This window comes from Gopherus flavomarginatus, chromosome 6 (genome assembly GCF_025201925.1).
Source record: "Gopherus flavomarginatus isolate rGopFla2 chromosome 6, rGopFla2.mat.asm, whole genome shotgun sequence".
Lineage (NCBI taxonomy): Eukaryota > Metazoa > Chordata > Testudines > Testudinidae > Gopherus > Gopherus flavomarginatus.
Window position 1 is genome coordinate 47456251 of NC_066622.1, and position 17629 is coordinate 47473879.

Genomic DNA, 17629 nt, shown 5'->3' on the forward strand with positions numbered 1-17629 from the left:
GAGGGGTGTGCCCCCTGGAAGTTATATTGTTCTATTAGGCAGGAGCAAGGACCTTGAACGGTCTCACTCCCTACAGTGTGGCAGTAGAACTGCCCTCCTAGCTTCAGAGCTGTGAGTGAGCACGTATTGCTTCCTGCTATTGTGCCCAAGAACAAGGGACTGGGTTTATGCCGCCTGCCCTGCCCCAGCGGAGGGGGAGCAGCTGGGAAATCCCAATGTGATGGGAGCTTTCCAAGCACTGTTAGGATGATTGTGGGGGAGCAGGGAGGAGCTCGGAGCTGTTCCGTTTCATGAACGTAATGCACTGGGACTCATTTGGTTCTTCCCCCTGCTCTGTAGAAACAAAGGGCAAGTGCACAGCTGCAGAAAGCAGTGCCAATATCTTGCACTGTCAATTCACTGGCCAGCTGTTTCCCAAATAGGGCCGGTTGGAAAGTTTTTGCTGAGACTGATTGGCTTCCATGAAATGAGAGAGACTCTTGCTCTATAAGGTGGGGGCTTGTGTGGGAGACCCAGCTTCAAATCCCTGATTTGAGGTGATATGGGATGAAGAACTCTGCCCTGAATCAGCAGAGCAGGGACTTGAACCTGGGTCTGCCCCCTCTCAGGCCAGGGGCCACGAAACTGCATTGTGGTCCCCTGGTCTGCTCTGTTTGCAAGCAGCGTGTCAGCACACATGCTCACCTGAGGGTCATGTGGCAGTGCCTGTGCAGTATTGCCATCTCCAAGTGTTCAAAACTCAGAGTCAGCCACTGCAATATCATGCTCATGAGAAGAACAAAGCCATAAGGAAACTGCAGCAGTGAAAAGAAAACATGAACTGTGGATTGGTGAGTAGGGAATACAGGGGAAATGGATAAACACGTGTAAATCTTAAAAAGCATGAGATGTTTTCAGACTACTACATGTTGGGTGCTTTTTCATATTCTTCTGTCTGTATGGGTCACATTTTCTCTGCAACCAGGAGGGCTAGAAACTGACTCTGCTTGTTGAATGTTAACCCCCATGACTCCAGGAACTGGGGACTTTAAGAAAAACACTGAATAGGGCAAGATGCGCAAGTGTAGCCAATAGGTATAGCTGCTTGCTATGGAAGGCATAGGTAGAAGTTGAGGCAGTAATGCAATGAGACTGCAGGCCTCAAAGCTTGAAAGACAATAGCTTAGCCAAACCAATCAAGGCCTTAAAAACCGTAGTATAAGCAGCTAACCAACAGTAACCCTGGATCATAAGGTATCACAAGACAGAACACTGTAATGATTAAACTGCTGACAGGTAGCCACAAGATACTAGTTTAGAACTGCTTGTGGTATCTTAAGTTAAGGACATCAACAGATGTCTGACCGCAAGAATGTCGTGGTAACTAGTTGATGCTCATGCTAATAAGCTTGAGGTAAAGGGCTAGGAATCTATGGCAGAAGGGCACCCAGCATTCCTAGGGTGAGGAAATACAGATAAGGAAAAGGGGCTGGTACCCCTACTTGAATATGCATTAGGTATTGTAGAAGCCTGCATGCCTTGGGAGATGCTAGGAGGACGACCATTGGTGATGGTGACAAGGAATATGCTGCTGCTGAGGAGGAAGATAATGCCTAATATGTCAGGTTGTTCTGCAAGGGCTGATGTGAGTCTCTGGATGCTCGGACGCTCATGCATTCTCTCTAGTTACCTTGCAGGCTTGGAGCGTTTGTAACTTGGCTAACTGTGGTAATAAAACTATTACAAATACAGGAGGTTTTTCCTGAGTGTGTGTGTTGCAAGCATGCATATCAGGGTTCCCAGCTTAACTGGGATTCTGACCTTGGGATGAGAACCTGCTAAACCTCAGAGTGTCCACCAGATATTCTTCAGTAATCAACATAAGGAACCTGCAATCAGCCGATCAGGCAACCCGATAAACTCACACAAGTTGGCCACACTGTGTGGGATAGGATGTGGACTAGACAAGCTAATTAAGGTGGTGACTGAATGAGGTGTTTATTAATGATCCATTGCTAAGGAACCCACTGCACCATCACACACAGTCAGAGGAACATTACACGGCTTGGCAAAGAGGAAGGCGTTGCTGAGTCCTTCCCACGCGCTGACAGATCCACTTGGTCAAACAGTGCCTCACCCCCCACTGTCTCTCTTCCAGACTGAATGTGCCAACTACGTCCGAGTGCTTCACCCCTTCAACCGCACCCACCTGCTGGCCTGTGGGACAGGAGCCTTCCACCCTGTCTGTGCCTTCATTGACGTGGGACATCGTGGCGAGGTAAGGCAGCGCCCCAGGACAGCTGGCCTTAGTCCTGCAGACAGAATCCTGCGGGAACTCCTGTGATGAGAGCTGGTGCCAGACCTCGACACTGGCCACTGGCAAAGGGTGTAGGGAAAGCCCAGCACTTAGAGCAGCAGCCCTGGGGTTATTGGTGCCGCGTGGCCATGACAGGAATGCGAGAAGGGCCTGGACTGGAGAATGTTCAGATCTACATGAGAGCTGGGACTCTAGGGCCCATCTCTTGGCCTGATCCAGCCTGCGCAATGTCCTGGGAAGGGCCGGAGTGGGGATATGTTCTGCTGGGCCATGAGGCTGATTCCAGCTGCGATGCCAGATTCCCCTCCAACCCCAAGTCCAGCCTAACTCCCTTTCCCATTGGGCTTCATGGAGGCACAGGCCCCTCAGCACTAGGTCCAATGGCAGGGGAGAGAAATGAGGAAGAAGCAGATTGAAAAGGAGCCAGGAATGGGAAGGAAGGAGGAAAAGGCAATCCTGAAAGGGGGCGAGGGAGAGGCAGATGGCCAAAATGGAGCATGAATAGGTGAGCCTCGCGAGAGAGTTGGTGGGTGATACCTGCTTTGCATGGAGTAAACCACCTGCCTCCCAGGGATGCAGATGGCACCTGCCCTCTTTGGAGCAAACCACCTGGACGGCAGAGGGATGAGCAGATGGCATACGGCCACTCTGCACTGTAGAGGGAATCCATGCACAGCACTGGTCCCACGCAATGCCAGCCTCGTGCCCAGCAAGGGGAGCCATGCAAACAACCCACCACCTGCCCCAGGGAAGACCCAGGAACCTCCGCTGCCCCATGCAGAGTGAGCAGCACATATCTCTTCCCCACCGCTGAGCAAGGCTGAATTGCCACATGGATCCATCCACCTTGCTCCCACTCCCTCTCCCTGGCCAGCTCCCTGTACGGCATTTCTTTCCATGCCTAGGACCCCATCTCTTAATCAGCATGGCCTCCCTATGACCCCCTTCTTCCTCACAGGCTTTGAGCCTCTTTTATTGAGTGTGGAGGAGAAAGAGCCCTTTCAGCATAGCCATCTATGGTTGCCTGGGATGGTCCCGTCCCTGCTTCCCCTCCCACACCATCACACCAGGCAGTGGGACACAATCGGGGCCCTGTTCCTCGTGCTGCAGAACCCCTGCAGCCATTTGGTAGGGCCTCAGCATGGCTCTGCTCCATGGCGTGGCTGAGCTTGGGTGGGGGCATGGAGCCACGGCTGCCTAGCAGAGATCCAGGCTGTGTGAAGAGGCTGCTTTCTGCCACCAAGTCAGGGGCGAGGCAGACAGCAGATGCCAAAAGCTGCACAGCATGTCAGCTGTGCAAGGGCGATAGGGTGGGGACAGATCTGCAAGCCTCCTCACTTGCACCAGCCTGGTTATTGAAACTCTCTGTGAGCTGGGCCGGACGTCAAAGCTTTCCATACATCAATGTGCCATAGACAGGGACCCAGGGAGAGGGGTAAATAGGACGCTGGACACCTGAGGTCAGATCCTCAGCTGGTGTCAATTGGCAGAGTTCCACGGGATGCCAACTGGGGATCTGGCCCTCACCGTGTGAGCTATTTCAGCCTCCTATGCCCCACTGCCAAGGGGCCCAGGGCACGGAGCTGGGCGCACGGCAGGAGAATTTTGTTCTAAAGCGCAATTCTCAAATGGTGGGCTGGGACCCCATTTTAATGGCATCACCAGGGCTGACGTTAGACTTGCTGGGGCCCAGGGCCCAAGCCCAAGCCCCACCACCTCGGGCCAAAGCCCAAGCCTGAGGATTTCAGCCCTTGGTGGCAGGGTTCAGGGTTACAGGCCCCTGGCCTGTGGCTGATACCCTTGGGCTATGGCTTTGGCCCCCACACCTCAGATGGTGGGGCTTGGGCTTTGGCTCTGGCCCCCCCTGCCCGGGGCAGACTCAGGCTTCAGTCCCCCTCCATGTAGTAATTTTTGTTCTTCTTCGAGTGATTGCTCATGTATATTCCACAGTAGGTGTGTGTGCTCGCCACGTGCACCGGTGCCGGAAGTTTTTCCCTTAGCAGTACCCGTAGGGGGAGCGCTGCTGCAACCCCTGGAGTGGCGCCTCTATAGTGCGCTATAAAGGGACCTGAGCACTTTCCCTACCCTCAGTTCCTTCTTGCCGCCAGTGACGGTGCATCGGAACTATCTGTTTCAGCTTTGCTGTGGCTCGTCCCAGAACTCGTTTCGTTGTTAGTAGAACCTGTATTGGTTAGTTCAATAAAAGTTCCAGTTTAGTTAGTTAGTTAGTTAGTGTTCGGGCTGGGGCATGCCCCGGGCCCCAGGGTTTAAATCGTGTGAGTCTTGCAGGCGTTGGATGCCCAGAAGTGACCCACACACCGACTGTCTCTGCTGCCTGAGCGAATGTCACATCAGTGACCGCTGTAAGAGCTGCGTGTCCTTAAAACCCAGGACGATAAAATAGAGAGACATTAGACTTCAGGCCCTTCTCATGGAGTCGGCACTGGCTCTAACCCCAGTACGCTGAGCAGAATCAGCACCGGGCACTTCATCTTCGGTGCACGGCGATCTTCTGGCACCTTCCGGTGGCTGGCACCGCTCCCCGTCGAAGAAGCAGAGAAAGGCTCCGTCTTCTCAGAAGCGTCAAGAGAAAATTGGGTGAGGCTAGCGTCGGATGCAGCTAACACGGCTGTATCTATGCGCAGGGTATCATGTCTTCTGCTGTCAGGGCTCTCTGTGGAGGCGCAGTCTGTGATACAGGATCTTCCCTTTGATGGAAAGGACCTGTTCGCAGAACAAACAGACGTGAGGCTCCATGGCATGAAGGACTCATGTACTACCCTTCAAACCCTCGGGCTCTACGTTCCGCCCAAGGAAAAACCTAAGTCACAAACCTCCGTCCCGGTGCCCAAGCTGAGATACGAACCCGCCTACAAGAGGTCCAAAACAGGCGACCTCAGAGGCAGTCTCGCTCTGCCCTGCAACCTGGGCCGTCCAGGGGCAAGCAGCAGGGCAAGAGGCATTTTTGCCTAGTTGCAGGAGGGTACCCGGGTGGCCCCGAGAGGACTCTTCTACCAATAAAGTTGCCTTCAGCAAGCACTTGTCTGTGTTCCTTGCGGAATGGTCCTGAATAACATGAGACCAACGGGTCCTCAACACCATTTCCCAGGGTTACACACTGCAATTTGTCTCTTCCCCACCCTCCCAACCCCCTCCCTCGGATGGCAGGGGGGACCCATCACATCTACCCCTGCTACAACAGGAAGTGGGTCGGCTCCTTAGTTTGGGAGCTGTGGAAAAGGTTCCGTAGGAGTTCTGGGGGAAATGGTTTTACTCCCATTATTTCCTGATCCCCAAGGCAAAAGGGGGGCTCAGGTCCATCCTAGATTTGCAAGACCTCAATTGGGTCATGGCGAAATGCCGGTTCTGCATGGTATCTCAGGCACATATCATACCCTCTCTGGACCCTGGAGATTGGTATGCGGCCCTGGACCTTCAGGACGCATACTTCCATGTCCATATATTCAAGGAGCACAGATGCTTCCTCTGTTTCCTAGTGGGACAGGACTACTACCAATTTACGGTCCTCCCTTTTGGCCTGTCCACCGCACCCAGGGTGTTCACAAAGTTTATGGCAGTAGTAGCGGCCTACCTCAGATGCTAGGGGTACAGATATTCCCCTACCTCGACGACTGGCTACTCAAGGGCAGCTCGCGGCCCCAGGTACAGAACCACGTGGATCTGCTCTTGGCTACGTTTGCCAACCTAGGTCTCATAGTGAACGAGACTAAGTCGACATTGGTTCCGATGCAGCGCATAGAATTCATAGGCGCTTTCCTGGATGCCTCCAAGGCCACAACTTCCCTTCACCTGGGCAGGTTCCAGACTCTGAAGGGGCTTATAGCCTCAGCCACGGAGTTCCCTGTCACCATGGCCAGGGCATGCTGCAGCTCCTAAGCCACATGGCGACGTGCACATATGTGGTCCACTACGCCAGACTTCGGATGAGGCCAGGTGGGCGGGCGAGCGGGATGCTTCCTCAATGGCTGCCCCGCTCCTACTTATCCCTGAGTACTTCCTTCACCTTAGAACTCAGGGCCTGGCGCCTTCCTTCGTCAAGGTACACCTGGCGGCTATTTTGTCATTCCATCCACTGGTCCAGGGCTGCTCGGTTTTCTCCCACACCTTGACTGGTCCTTTCCTTATGCTAGAACCCCGGTTCCTCAATGGGATCTAAACTTGGTGTTATCCCATCTCACGGGGCCCCTGTTCAAACCACTGGCCACATGTTCATGGTCTCATCTTTCATGGAAGGTAGCCTTCCTCGTGGCTTTCACGTCAGCCTGGCGGGTCTTGGAGCTCAGGGCCCTCACCTGCGACCCCCCTACATGGTCTTTCACAAGGACAAGGTGCAGCTCCACCCATGCCCTGCATTCCTCCCTAAGGTGGTCTCCGCCTTTCACATGGGCCAGGACATCTTCCTGCCTGTCCTCTGCCCCAAACTTCATGCCTCTAATGAGGAACGTTGCCTCCATACACTCAATGTGTGCAGGGTGCTCGCATTCTATCTGGATCGGACTAAGCCGTTCCGCAGGTCCTCACAACTCTGTTGCTTCAGCCGAGCACATGAGGGGCCAACCCATCTCCACCCAGAGGCTTTCCCGGTGGATTACACTGAGCATCCACACATGCTACAACCTAGCAGGGGTTCCTGCACCACCTATCATTAGGGCTCACTTGACAAGGGCTCAGGCCTTGTCAACTGCCTTTGCGGCCCATGTCCCTATCCAGGACATCTGTAGAGCCGCTACCTGGTCCTTAGTACACACATTTACATCGCACTATGCGATTGTCTCCCACGCCAGGGCTGATGCTGGTTTCGGTAGGGACAGGGAATCTGTGAACTCCTACCCACCTCCATCAGACCTACTGTGGAATACACATGAGCAATCACTCGAAGAAGAAAGGACAGTTACCTGTTCCGTCACTGGCGTTCTTCGAGATGTGTTGCTCGTGTCTATTCCACATCCCGCTCTCCTTCCTCTGTGTTGGAGTTGGTCCGGCAAGAAGGAACTGAGGGTGGGGGGAGCACACGGCTCCCCTTATAGCACGCTATGGAGGCGTCACTCCAAGGGTCGCAGTGGTGCTCCCCCAGTACGGGTACTGCTAAGGGAAAAACTTCCGGCACCGGTGCACGTGGCGAGCACACACACCTACTGTGGAATAGACAGGAGCAACACATCTCGAAGAACACCAGTTACGGAACAGGTGACTGTCCTTTGTCAGAAAGGGATCACGGTGCAATGAAGTTAGAGAACCCCTGTTCTAAAAGATTGTGGTTTTCTTTTGGCAGAGTTTTCTCTGCATTTATTCTAGACCGATTCTCCCACTGAGTTGAAGCTGTGCCTTTCCTGTGGCTCTTCCTCACATCTCATTGAAAATGACTAAACTCTAAGGAGGAGAGCCAGAAAGGCTTCAGCTGCAGAGCCTCCCCCCTCCCAGTGCTGTGTTGGTGGGAGGGGCACCCCAGCTTCTGGCATACAGCGCTGTCAGATGCCCAGCATCCTCTGATGCCATGCAGGGATGTTGGGAGATGTAGAATGCCCAGGCTGCAAGGGCCAAGACCACTCCTTCAGCTGCCCAGAACTAGACCCATGGGGCCAAATTCAGAGCAATCATAGTAAGTCTGTGTTGGTGTCGGTGTTGCACACACCTTATCCCATCCCTTCCAGTGTGTATCTTACTCTCACATAGACAAGCTGCAGGCTCCTAGCCACAGTTACAAGAACCCCCTAGACTCCAACTGAGATCTCTGACCCAGCTTGTGTTCTAGGCAGCCTGGTGGCATCTCTGTCTCGCCTCACCCTGTATCATGTGTCCTTCTTCTTCCCAGCATGTGTTCAGCTTGCAACCCATGAGCGTGCAGAATGGGCGGGGCAAGTGTCCGCATGAGCCCACCAGGGCCTTTGCAAGCACCTTCACTGGTAAGTGTCCTGCTGGTCAGCAAAAGACTCGACCCTTTACAACTGACCATTGCTTAGGGTTGAGCTGCCTTGACAGGAGCCCTCGTAAACCCGAGATCTCAGGTCAGTTGGCTCCCTGCTGCTAAAGCACAGACTGGAGAGAAATTATTATGGAAGATCATCAACTGCAGTGGTATTAGGGACAGTGGGGTTTGACAGCTGCCAGCCTGGATGAGACATGATGCTCTTGGTCAGCATAGTTGGGCCTGGAGTAATTTATAACCAGTTAGAAATCTATTTCGGGATTCTTCCCTGGCTAGAGCCAGTATCTGAGGTCCACGTTTCCAGAGTCCACAGAGTCCATTCCAGGTGGGCACAGAAATCCAGATCAAGATCTTTCCTCTCTCAGGGACTCTAACCTGGATCAGGCCATAGACTTTCCACAGCATATAGATAGCCCAACCCCTTTGCAAGGTTGCTGCCCTCCTTTTCCGAGATGGGTTTGCAGTCCACAGGGCCATGCTGTAGGGTTTTATTTTCTCTGTGGGGCTGTTTCCCAGGAGGGGAGCTGTACACAGGCCTCACCGCAGACTTCCTGGGTCGGGACTCTGTGATCTTCCGCAGCATGGGGTCCCGCTCATCTCTACGCACTGAGATGGATCAGCGCCTGCTGAATGGTAAAAGCACATTCTCTGACTTTGCCTGGGGGTGGGGGCATTTTGGCAAAACCCCTAGAGCTTGAAGTCATGTCTAATTGGTATTAAATGGAGCAAATTGCAACCACCTTCCTTTTTAATACAATCCCTGGATGCCACCCACCCCACCATGCAGTGCTCACTGTAGGTCTGTGCAGAAGGCCACAGTATGCATGATCAGGCTAGGGGGCCATTGCTCTGGTAGATGGTGAATGGGAAGGGAGAGTGTGGCTTGGGCAGTGGCCAATGGGAGGGGAGGCATGGCAGGAGGCTGCCCAATGGTGAATTGAGAAGGGCAGAACTGGCCGATGGTACAATGGCCTGCTAAGATGTGGCCCATATTCCGGCGAGTTTGAGAACTCCTGTCTGACAGGATTGGCTGTGGGCTTCCTCCTTGCTTCTGCAGCCAGGACGTGGGAGTCTACAGGCAGCCACGCTCGCAGAGGAGTCTCTCCCAGGGCCTGCACCATTTGGAGCGGTGCTGGGCTGGATGCTGCCCTTCGTGTTTCTTCCATGTATGCTCTAGCTCTGCTCTGGGTTCTTTCTCACGCAGACCCAAAGTTTGTGGCCGCCTACTTGATCCCAGACAATGATGACCGGGACAATGACAAGGTCTATTTCTTCTTCACGGAAAAGGCAGTGGAGTCGGATGGCAAAGGCCACGCCATCTTCAGCCGCGTTGGGCGAATCTGTGTGGTGAGGTCATGGGAGAGGATGTGTGCTGACGTTGGAGTGACTGTTCTGATGAGTTTTGGGTGGTGGGACCCCCCAGTAGCATTACTGGGACTTCAGGGGTTAATGGGGGGATCTCCTCACTCCTATTTGCCCCCATTCTCCTGTAAATAGCTTTGTTCCGAAAACAATTTGACTATTATCCCCATTTTACAGATGAGCAACCAAGACCTAGAGATGAAGTGACTTGCCTAAGGTTTCACAGGAAGTCTGTAGCAGAGCTAGGAACTGAACCAGGTCTCCTAAATTCCTAACCACCAAAGTGCAGGTCTTGAGCAGCTGATCCAAAGCCCATGGCACTTCCTCCCTGATTTCAGTGGACTTTGGCGCTGGCTCTTTCAGACTTAGCTGTGAAATAAAAAGCTGCTTTCTCCTTCCATTTGGGTTTCAGGAGTGAGAGGACCAAAGTCACCTGCGGTGTTTTCTAAGCACTTCAGTCAAGGCCTCACACTCCATATCACCTGGTGCTTGAGCGTCACATAAATCTCTCAAGGCTGAGAATGACTCTTTTCCAGCCAAGGCTAGGAGAATTCTGCTTCATGATTCTCTTCAATGTGGTTGGCACAAAAATCCCGCTGAAGTCTTTGGCGAGAAACATGAGGAATGTGAAAAATCGGGACGGGAGTGGTGGGGTAATAGAAGCCTATGTGAGAAAAAGACCCAAAAATTGGGGCTGTCCCTATAAAATTGGGAGATCTGGTCACCCTAGGATTGAAGCTGACATTTCAAGTGGAAACTCTGTTTCCCGGCCATTTCTACTTCCCCTTTTCTTTCATTCTTTGTAAATCAGAGACCCTGAGCCTCTTCCTGGTCACCATCTTGCTTCACAGTGATCCCATCCTTCACACCAACCATGATTTTGTCTCCCAGATTTCAGTTAATTCATCATGCCTCAAATTTAAACTATAATGACTTTAATTGGGTTGGAACAGCAACAGCAAGCATGGTAAAGGGCCAGATTCTGACATTCCCACTGAGTAATGCCTAACTTGGTGAGTTCAATGGGACTGTGTGAGTAGGTAGGTCCTGGGTGGCATCATATGGCCCGAGTTGGTGCAGTGAGAGGGTCCCCGTTGACTGCAACTAACCAGAGCCATCCCTGAGGCCATTCTCCATCTACTGCAGCTTGTTTTGCCTGGTGGCTCATCTGTGCTGGTTCTGAATCCCACTCCATCTCAGGTAGCCTGCCTCTCAGAGCTGTGGGCCACTTTAGCACTCTCTTGGACTCTGCCTGGAGTGGGATCCAGACCTGGAGGGCACAGTGAGCCCACATACCATCGTGACCATTCAGAAAGTTCAACTCACAGCGCTGTAGCATGAAGTCCTGCTCTTCTTTTGATGGACTGTGGTGATTGATGCTAAAGATTTTGGGTCATCTCTGAGGAGGTCTGGTCACAAGTGGCTGAGAATTAGAGTTGGTTGAGAACTTTCAGACAAAAGTGTTTGTTGTTTCTGGAAAATGTCGATTCCTTGAAACCGAAGCTGTTCACAAGAGTCTGCTTTGAAGAGAAACTCCTGATTCAATTTTTTTTTAATTGTTGGAATGTCCCATTTTTGACCATTTCTAAGTGAGAAATTTTATCTTCTGATTTTAAACAATTTTGAATATCGAATTTTTTGTTAATTTATACTAAAAAAAGTTTAAAGCATTTTAAGAAGGTTGAATGTGAAATGGAATTATCAAAATTAAACATTTTCATTGACCCACTGTCCTGATCTGAAATTCTTTTTGGATTATCAGTTCATGAAAATTTATGAGATTATGACCTTTTGTCCTCTTTCAGGACAGGAAACAATTCTGAAGTTTATTCATATTGTGATCCTGTGCTCAGTAGAGCTGGTTAGCAATGGTTTTCCCATCCTGTGAGAGTTTGAGATTTTGAGTCTCTTCTTTATACTCGACAAAGAGTCCTGTGGCACCTGATAGACTAACAGACGTATTGGAGCATAAGCTTTTGTGGACCCAGGACTCTTTGTCACTTTTTACAGATCCAGGCTAACACGGCTACCCCTCTGATTCTTTATACGCTTCTCTTGTTTTGCTTGGTGGCTCAGCTTTGCTGGTTCTGAGTCCCACTCTCTCTCAGGTAGCCTGCGTGGCATCGCTGTGGGCCACTTCCATGTGAGGATTTGCAGATTCCATCCTGGGTCATAGTTTGCTTAGTCCCTAGGAAATGCAGCTTGTGTTCTGAAAGTGGCAACATTTCACCTCTTGACCTCTCTCTGCCCTCCAGAAATGGTGACTGTTCACAAATTTAACCCTGGTGAAAATCTTCAATTTTCATGGTAAGACTTTTCCCAGGAGTCTTTGTTGTGGAGGAAGGGAGGAAAGGACAGATTTCTTCCTTGATGGGGGATTAGGATATTTTGGGAGCTGTGTGAAACCTTCCAGGTGGACATTATTGTTTCCTTCTTCTGTTGCTGGTGGTGAGAATTGTGCACAGTCCTGCTCTGGATTTGGCAGAAGGAAATAAAAGTTAGAAGATCAGGCACTTCCAGCCAGGGGCTTCCTACTTGCATATGCAGGATGAATGCACGTTCCATCTCAGTGGAGGGCCCGTCCCTGAATGCATATTAGCTGTGCGATCGGCTGAGCTGTAACACACATGGAGCATGACCGCGGTCTCCCTCCCTGCCCTCCATATGGAACATTGAAGTTCAGCTGTCCCTCCCCCACCCCACCTCTGGAATTGCAGCGTGCTGTTTGGATAGGTTCACTCGAGTGGTTCAGGGGAAGGAAGATGTCAAGCCATACAGCTCTCTACCCCGTGAGACTGCCCACCTGTTGCATTCACAGCTGCAGTGACATAGCAAAATTAACATATAGATGGATGCATTTCACTGCTACATATCACTAGGCCTTGTGGCCACTGGCCTTCATGCAACACCAGGGATGAAGATGGGCCAAACCTGGAACCACTTATCCAAACTCCCGTGGATGAATCTGGATCCAAGCCATCAAACTTGACCAGCGGAGTTTCACAAAACTAAACCCATCCTTGGCTTTGCCAGTCCCTTCTGGTAAGGGAGTGTCAGCCCCAGAGACCATTAGCTGAGCTGCCGTCTCCCTGCGCTATCCACATACTTGTTTTGGGGTTAGCTCTGTGGGCTGTGATTAGTCTTGTATCCTGCCATGATCAGTGTCAGAAGCATCTTGTTGAAGAGGAGCTGGAATTTCTGAATTCTCTGCCCTCACCAGCCCCAGAGGGGTGAAATCTGCCCTGCCCTTCCTTTCCAACCTTTGGAAGCCTGTTAGTAATCAGGGGCCGGAGCGGAGTGTGGGCTCTGAGGAAGGCACTGTGATGGAATTGCTACAACACCTGGAGGGGAGTGGCTCAATTCCCGGCCCTGTCATTCACAAGCACAAGTTAGCAGGCCCCAGAGATCCCGGGGAGGAGAAGAGAAACATCTGTCGGCCGGCAGCATCAGCAGTTGCTCAACGTGGAAGCAGCTGCTTTGGAACAGATCGTGGGCAGCGTGAACTGGAGCAGAGGGTGGCAGCTCTCCATCCAAACAGAGCAACGCTGTCAGCTGTGAATTCTCTGCTCCTGCTCTAACCCCAGAAAGAAACCCTGAGACACAGGAACAAAGAGGTTATTTATTGGACAAATCAGTTCCTGCCTGGAGTGGGATTCTTTGTTTGGGCAAGAGGCTGGAGTGGGCACAAGAACTGACTGACTATATATTTCCTATGATGCCTTGGACACACGAAAAATACACATGCACGTGTGCAAAAGGTCATCTGCACTGGCTAACAAATTGGCCTAGTGGGTTAGTGCGCTGGCCTTGTCCTGCAGACCTAGGGCTCAGTGCTGGGCTAACATTCAGTGCAGCTGAGTGTGGGGTAAAGTAATTGTGTCTCTGAGCTACGTCTCAGCCTCCTCCAGTGCTAGGGCAGAACTGGCTCCTGGCACAAGTTAGAGGTGCCCCACAGCTGCTCTAACTTATGTCACTAGATGGACAGTGGATTGTTCCTATCTTAGGTCCTTACAGAACTCCTATTACCATAGTACCTACAACTGGCTACCTTGTCTTGGGCCACGAGGGATTCCTGTACTACAGGGCAATCCCCAGCTACCCTCTGAGTGCAGCTTCAAGGCTCCTTTGTACAGCTGGAGTGTCACAAAGAGGATTTAGCTTGGACCGAGGATTTGACCTTATGATGTAAACTCAGTTGAAATTATTTGGTGGCCAATTCTCAGTTTGTCTGGTCATTAGATTGGTTGTGCACAGGACAGGCCTGGGGTCAGACTTCCAGGAGGAAGGGTTTTCTGGGCAGGACTGAGGGGCATCAGCAGAGCAGTATGAGAGCCCAGCACTGGAATAGCAGGGGGTGGCAGGCCAGGCTGGAGAGGCATTGGCCGAGCTGTGGCGGGGGAGCCAGAGCTGGAATAGCAGCGGGGCTGCAGGGCAGGATTAAAGTGCACTGATAGAATGGTATAGGGTCTTAGGCCAGAATAGCCAGGACCTGCAGGTAAGGATTGGGGTGTGGGTTCAGTTTGCCCAGTGCTGTGTGACAGGTTTCAGAGTTGCTGTGTTAGTCTGTATGAGCAAAAAGAACAGGAGTACTTGTGGCACCTTAGACACTAACAAATGTATTTGAGCATAAGTTTTTGTGGGCTACAGCCCACTTCATCAGATGCATGCAATGGAAAATACAGTAGGAAGATATATTATATACACATTACCCAGAGTCAGGATTACTAGCCCTGAACTTGCATACACCCCATATGCCCCCGAGATACAAAGCTCACCCCTCTGCATGTGCCTAGTGGCAGCATGTGGTCTTGGACAGGGAACTGGCCCAAGGGATGGACTGATAGGGGATCCCAGAAACAATCTCAGAGTGCTGAATCAGAGGCCACATGCTGTGCTTGGTGAGGGGAACAGGCCAGTGGATAAACTGAGGCCAGGCTGGGATTCATGAGGGGCAAGAAGTCGGAGCAGGGCCTACAATCTTATCTTCCACTTCTACACATCAGCCCTTTCCTTAAGAAGCAGGCACTTCCCTTCTAACTCTGCCAGGCAGGCTGGGCAGAGGTGGTTTAATGAATCCCTGGTTCCCTAACAGGGAAAGCTCAGAATTCCGGCTGAATGCAAGTTCTGCCCAATGCCCCAGTGATGTTCATTTTCCTTTGCGTTGAGTATGTTTATAACCATTAATGGAAAGACTCCAGGGAGGACCAGATTCTGATCTCAGCTCCACTTGGGTCAATCCAGAGCTGCTCCATTAAGTGATTCTGGATTTACACCTGTTACTCATAATCTGCTTCTGTTCCTTTCTAGGGAATAGGAAGCTTCTCCCATTGGTGCTGTATCCCCTGTGTGTCTCAGCCAAGGGGAGGGGCTACGGAAAGCTTTGGCCTGGAAAAGGAGAAAGGATGGTGTGGGGGTTAAAATACCAGACTGGGAATTGGCCCATATGGGATCAGTTCCCAGATCTGCCACTGACTCACTGTGTGGTCTTGGGCAAGTCACTTAGGGTCACTTTTTTGCATCAAACTATCTGTGGCTCCATTTCTGGGACCCTGACTTTAGAAGTATGCAGCCAAGTGGTCATTGATTTTGGGTGCTCCATGGATCTCAGCTTGGTCCTCCTTTCCCCCAGGCAACAGTGCTTTCCTTGGGCCCTGATTCTAGTCACTGCTCTGGGGAGGGGGTCGTTGCTGGGGGTGGAGCAGTGTTTCCCTGGCCTGGCGTGCAATAATCCCATCTGAGCTGAAGGTCAAGCAGTATCCTCCATCTCCCATTGTCTCCTGTCAAGGTACCATGACCTTGTCCCCTCTAGAGAAACTAGCTCTGTGGCTGCTCATGTGGCTCAAACCTCCTAAGCTCATTGTCTCTAAGATAACCTTTTATCAGGCTGCTTCCAGGTATGTGCAGTGATGTCCCTTCTCCTTCCAGAATGATGCAGGAGGCCAGCGGGTGCTGGTCAACAAATGGAGCACCTTCAACAAAGCCCGTCTGGTGTGCTCCGTCCCAGGGCCTGATGGGATAGACACCTACTTTGATGAACTGGGTAAGAGGAGCAACTGCTTGTACGCTCTCTGGCTGTGGGGCTCTGGGATCGGGGACGTCTGATATGTGTGTGGCCAGGGGACTGTTCACTTGGCCACTAGGCAGGAGTGGGTGGAAGGAGAAAGCCCTGAATGTTCAGTCTGTGCTAGAAGTTGGGCGCAAGTGCTCTGTTGAATGGGGATGGGCTGCTGACCTGGGGCCTCTGGTGACAAGAATGGGATCCAGCTGTTTGCCTCTGGGATACCATGGAGTCCAGAGATGCTCTCCAGCTTGGCCTTCGCCTCTTTGGGAGAATCTTGGTGGGGGGCTTGCCTCACTCTGTTCCACCCATCCAACCCCCAGCAGGTAGAGATGGGGGGCAGAATTATTGATTGGAACTGGCTGGGGGATAGGCTGCTGTATTCCTTGGGACTCAACTCTTGACAAGCCAGCAAGATGCTGAAAGCATCAAGGAGTAGATGGGTGGGGTGTGGGGTGCTGTGGAAGGGGGTAATTTGATATACTGGGTGACCAGTCTTCTCTTCCATAGAGGACATCTTCTTGCTGAGGACCAAAGATGGGAAGAGCCCTGAGATCTATGCCCTCTTCAGCACCATCAGGTAACAACTCACAGCTCCTCTCACCCTTTATAATGAACAAAAGGTCTTCTCCTGTCACTTGAAAATTAACATCAGCCATTCCAACGCCACCAATCCCCACCCTTTTTCCCATGCTGCTCAGTATTATTATTGTTTATTATTTACATTGTGGAGGGCCAAGAGGATCCCAGCCCAGTGGGCTAGGCACTGAACAAAGTGGCAAAAGAAAGTCCCCCTCCGAAATGCGTATAATCTAAATGAGAAGAGATAGTTTGTCTAGTAACTGTGCAATGGTAGAAGAGGTCAGCTGCATAAGGATGATGAATAATGCAAATGCACTGGGTTGGTTTTGGTGTAAACATGTATAAATAGCCGTAGCTCTTGGAGGTTCTACAGATAGATACATTATAGTTATGGATCAATAGTAGATACCAAACAGGGTCCTTGGTGCAATGTCCGCATAATCTGACACTCAAAATGGACAGTGCTGGGCAGATCCATGTACAACAGGCCTTCAAGAGGGTGATTTATGTAATTTGGAGCAAGACAGATACAGTTAAAATATTAATACTTGATGTCTCAAAGCAAATCTTTTAGTCTCTTAAAGCAGTCTTTCTGTAACCTGAAAATGGCCAAACCACGCCTCTTGGTCGCTAGGTCTTGGGGTCAGAGATAAAGTTGTTATTGGGATGTCTAATGTGAACATTCCATGCCTAGATTTGGGTTTGTATAAAGGCACTTGATTTCTTTAGCTCGTTACTTTAACTGACCTTTTCCAGCCTTTGTAATAGCTAGGATTCACTGCTTTTAACCTGTAACGTTCATGATATTTATTGTTTCAAATGTTTATACTTTTTATGGTGGCCGCCTTAGTTTGAATTCAGCACGTTGTCTTCCGGGAATTTATACTGTGATCTGATCACAGCCCCATCTCATTGGGCTGGTTGTTGCCCGTGGATTTGCAGTTAGCTTTTGGATTTGGTGTCTGGTTTGGTAATTCTATCCCTCTTCAATACACCCATCTCTTGTGCAGGTCCCCAGCACCATTAATAGGAAGGGTTTGCTAGCCCTGTGTGTGTAGCTAACAATGGATCCTCACCCTGGACCAATTCCTCTCATTTCAGCAACGTCTTCCAAGGCTTTGCCATCTGTGTGTACCGCATGACAGACATTTGGGAAGTTTTCAATGGGCCCTTTGCCCATAAGGATGGCCCGGATCACCAGTGGGCAGCGTATGAGGGCAAGGTGCCCTACCCCAGGCCAGGAGTTGTAAGTGGTTCACACCTTTGTTTCTGAAGGTGTCTGGAGAAGATTCATAAAATGATCTTTTCAGAGAGCTCATGATACGCACAGTCGCTCCAGGGCCTGGTATTTCCATTATTAACCCCATCTCGCTTCACCCTCTGT

At 51.1% G+C, this 17629-nt stretch overlaps 1 protein-coding gene across 3 annotated transcripts in view; it reads left to right on the top strand.

Annotated features, from left to right (window-relative positions):
- The window catches only part of SEMA3G (semaphorin 3G), a 121329-nt gene that overhangs the window by 92101 nt on the left and 11599 nt on the right, over positions 1-17629 (top strand). For all 3 annotated transcript variants that reach the window (XM_050958651.1, XM_050958648.1, XM_050958650.1), the window contains exons 4-10: positions 2138-2257; positions 8130-8220; positions 8760-8876; positions 9448-9590; positions 15531-15645; positions 16174-16243; positions 17347-17491. In XM_050958651.1, coding sequence (XP_050814608.1) covers positions 2138-2257; positions 8130-8220; positions 8760-8876; positions 9448-9590; positions 15531-15645; positions 16174-16243; positions 17347-17491 — 801 coding nt within the window. The remainder of the gene's footprint in view (positions 1-2137; positions 2258-8129; positions 8221-8759; positions 8877-9447; positions 9591-15530; positions 15646-16173; positions 16244-17346; positions 17492-17629) is intronic.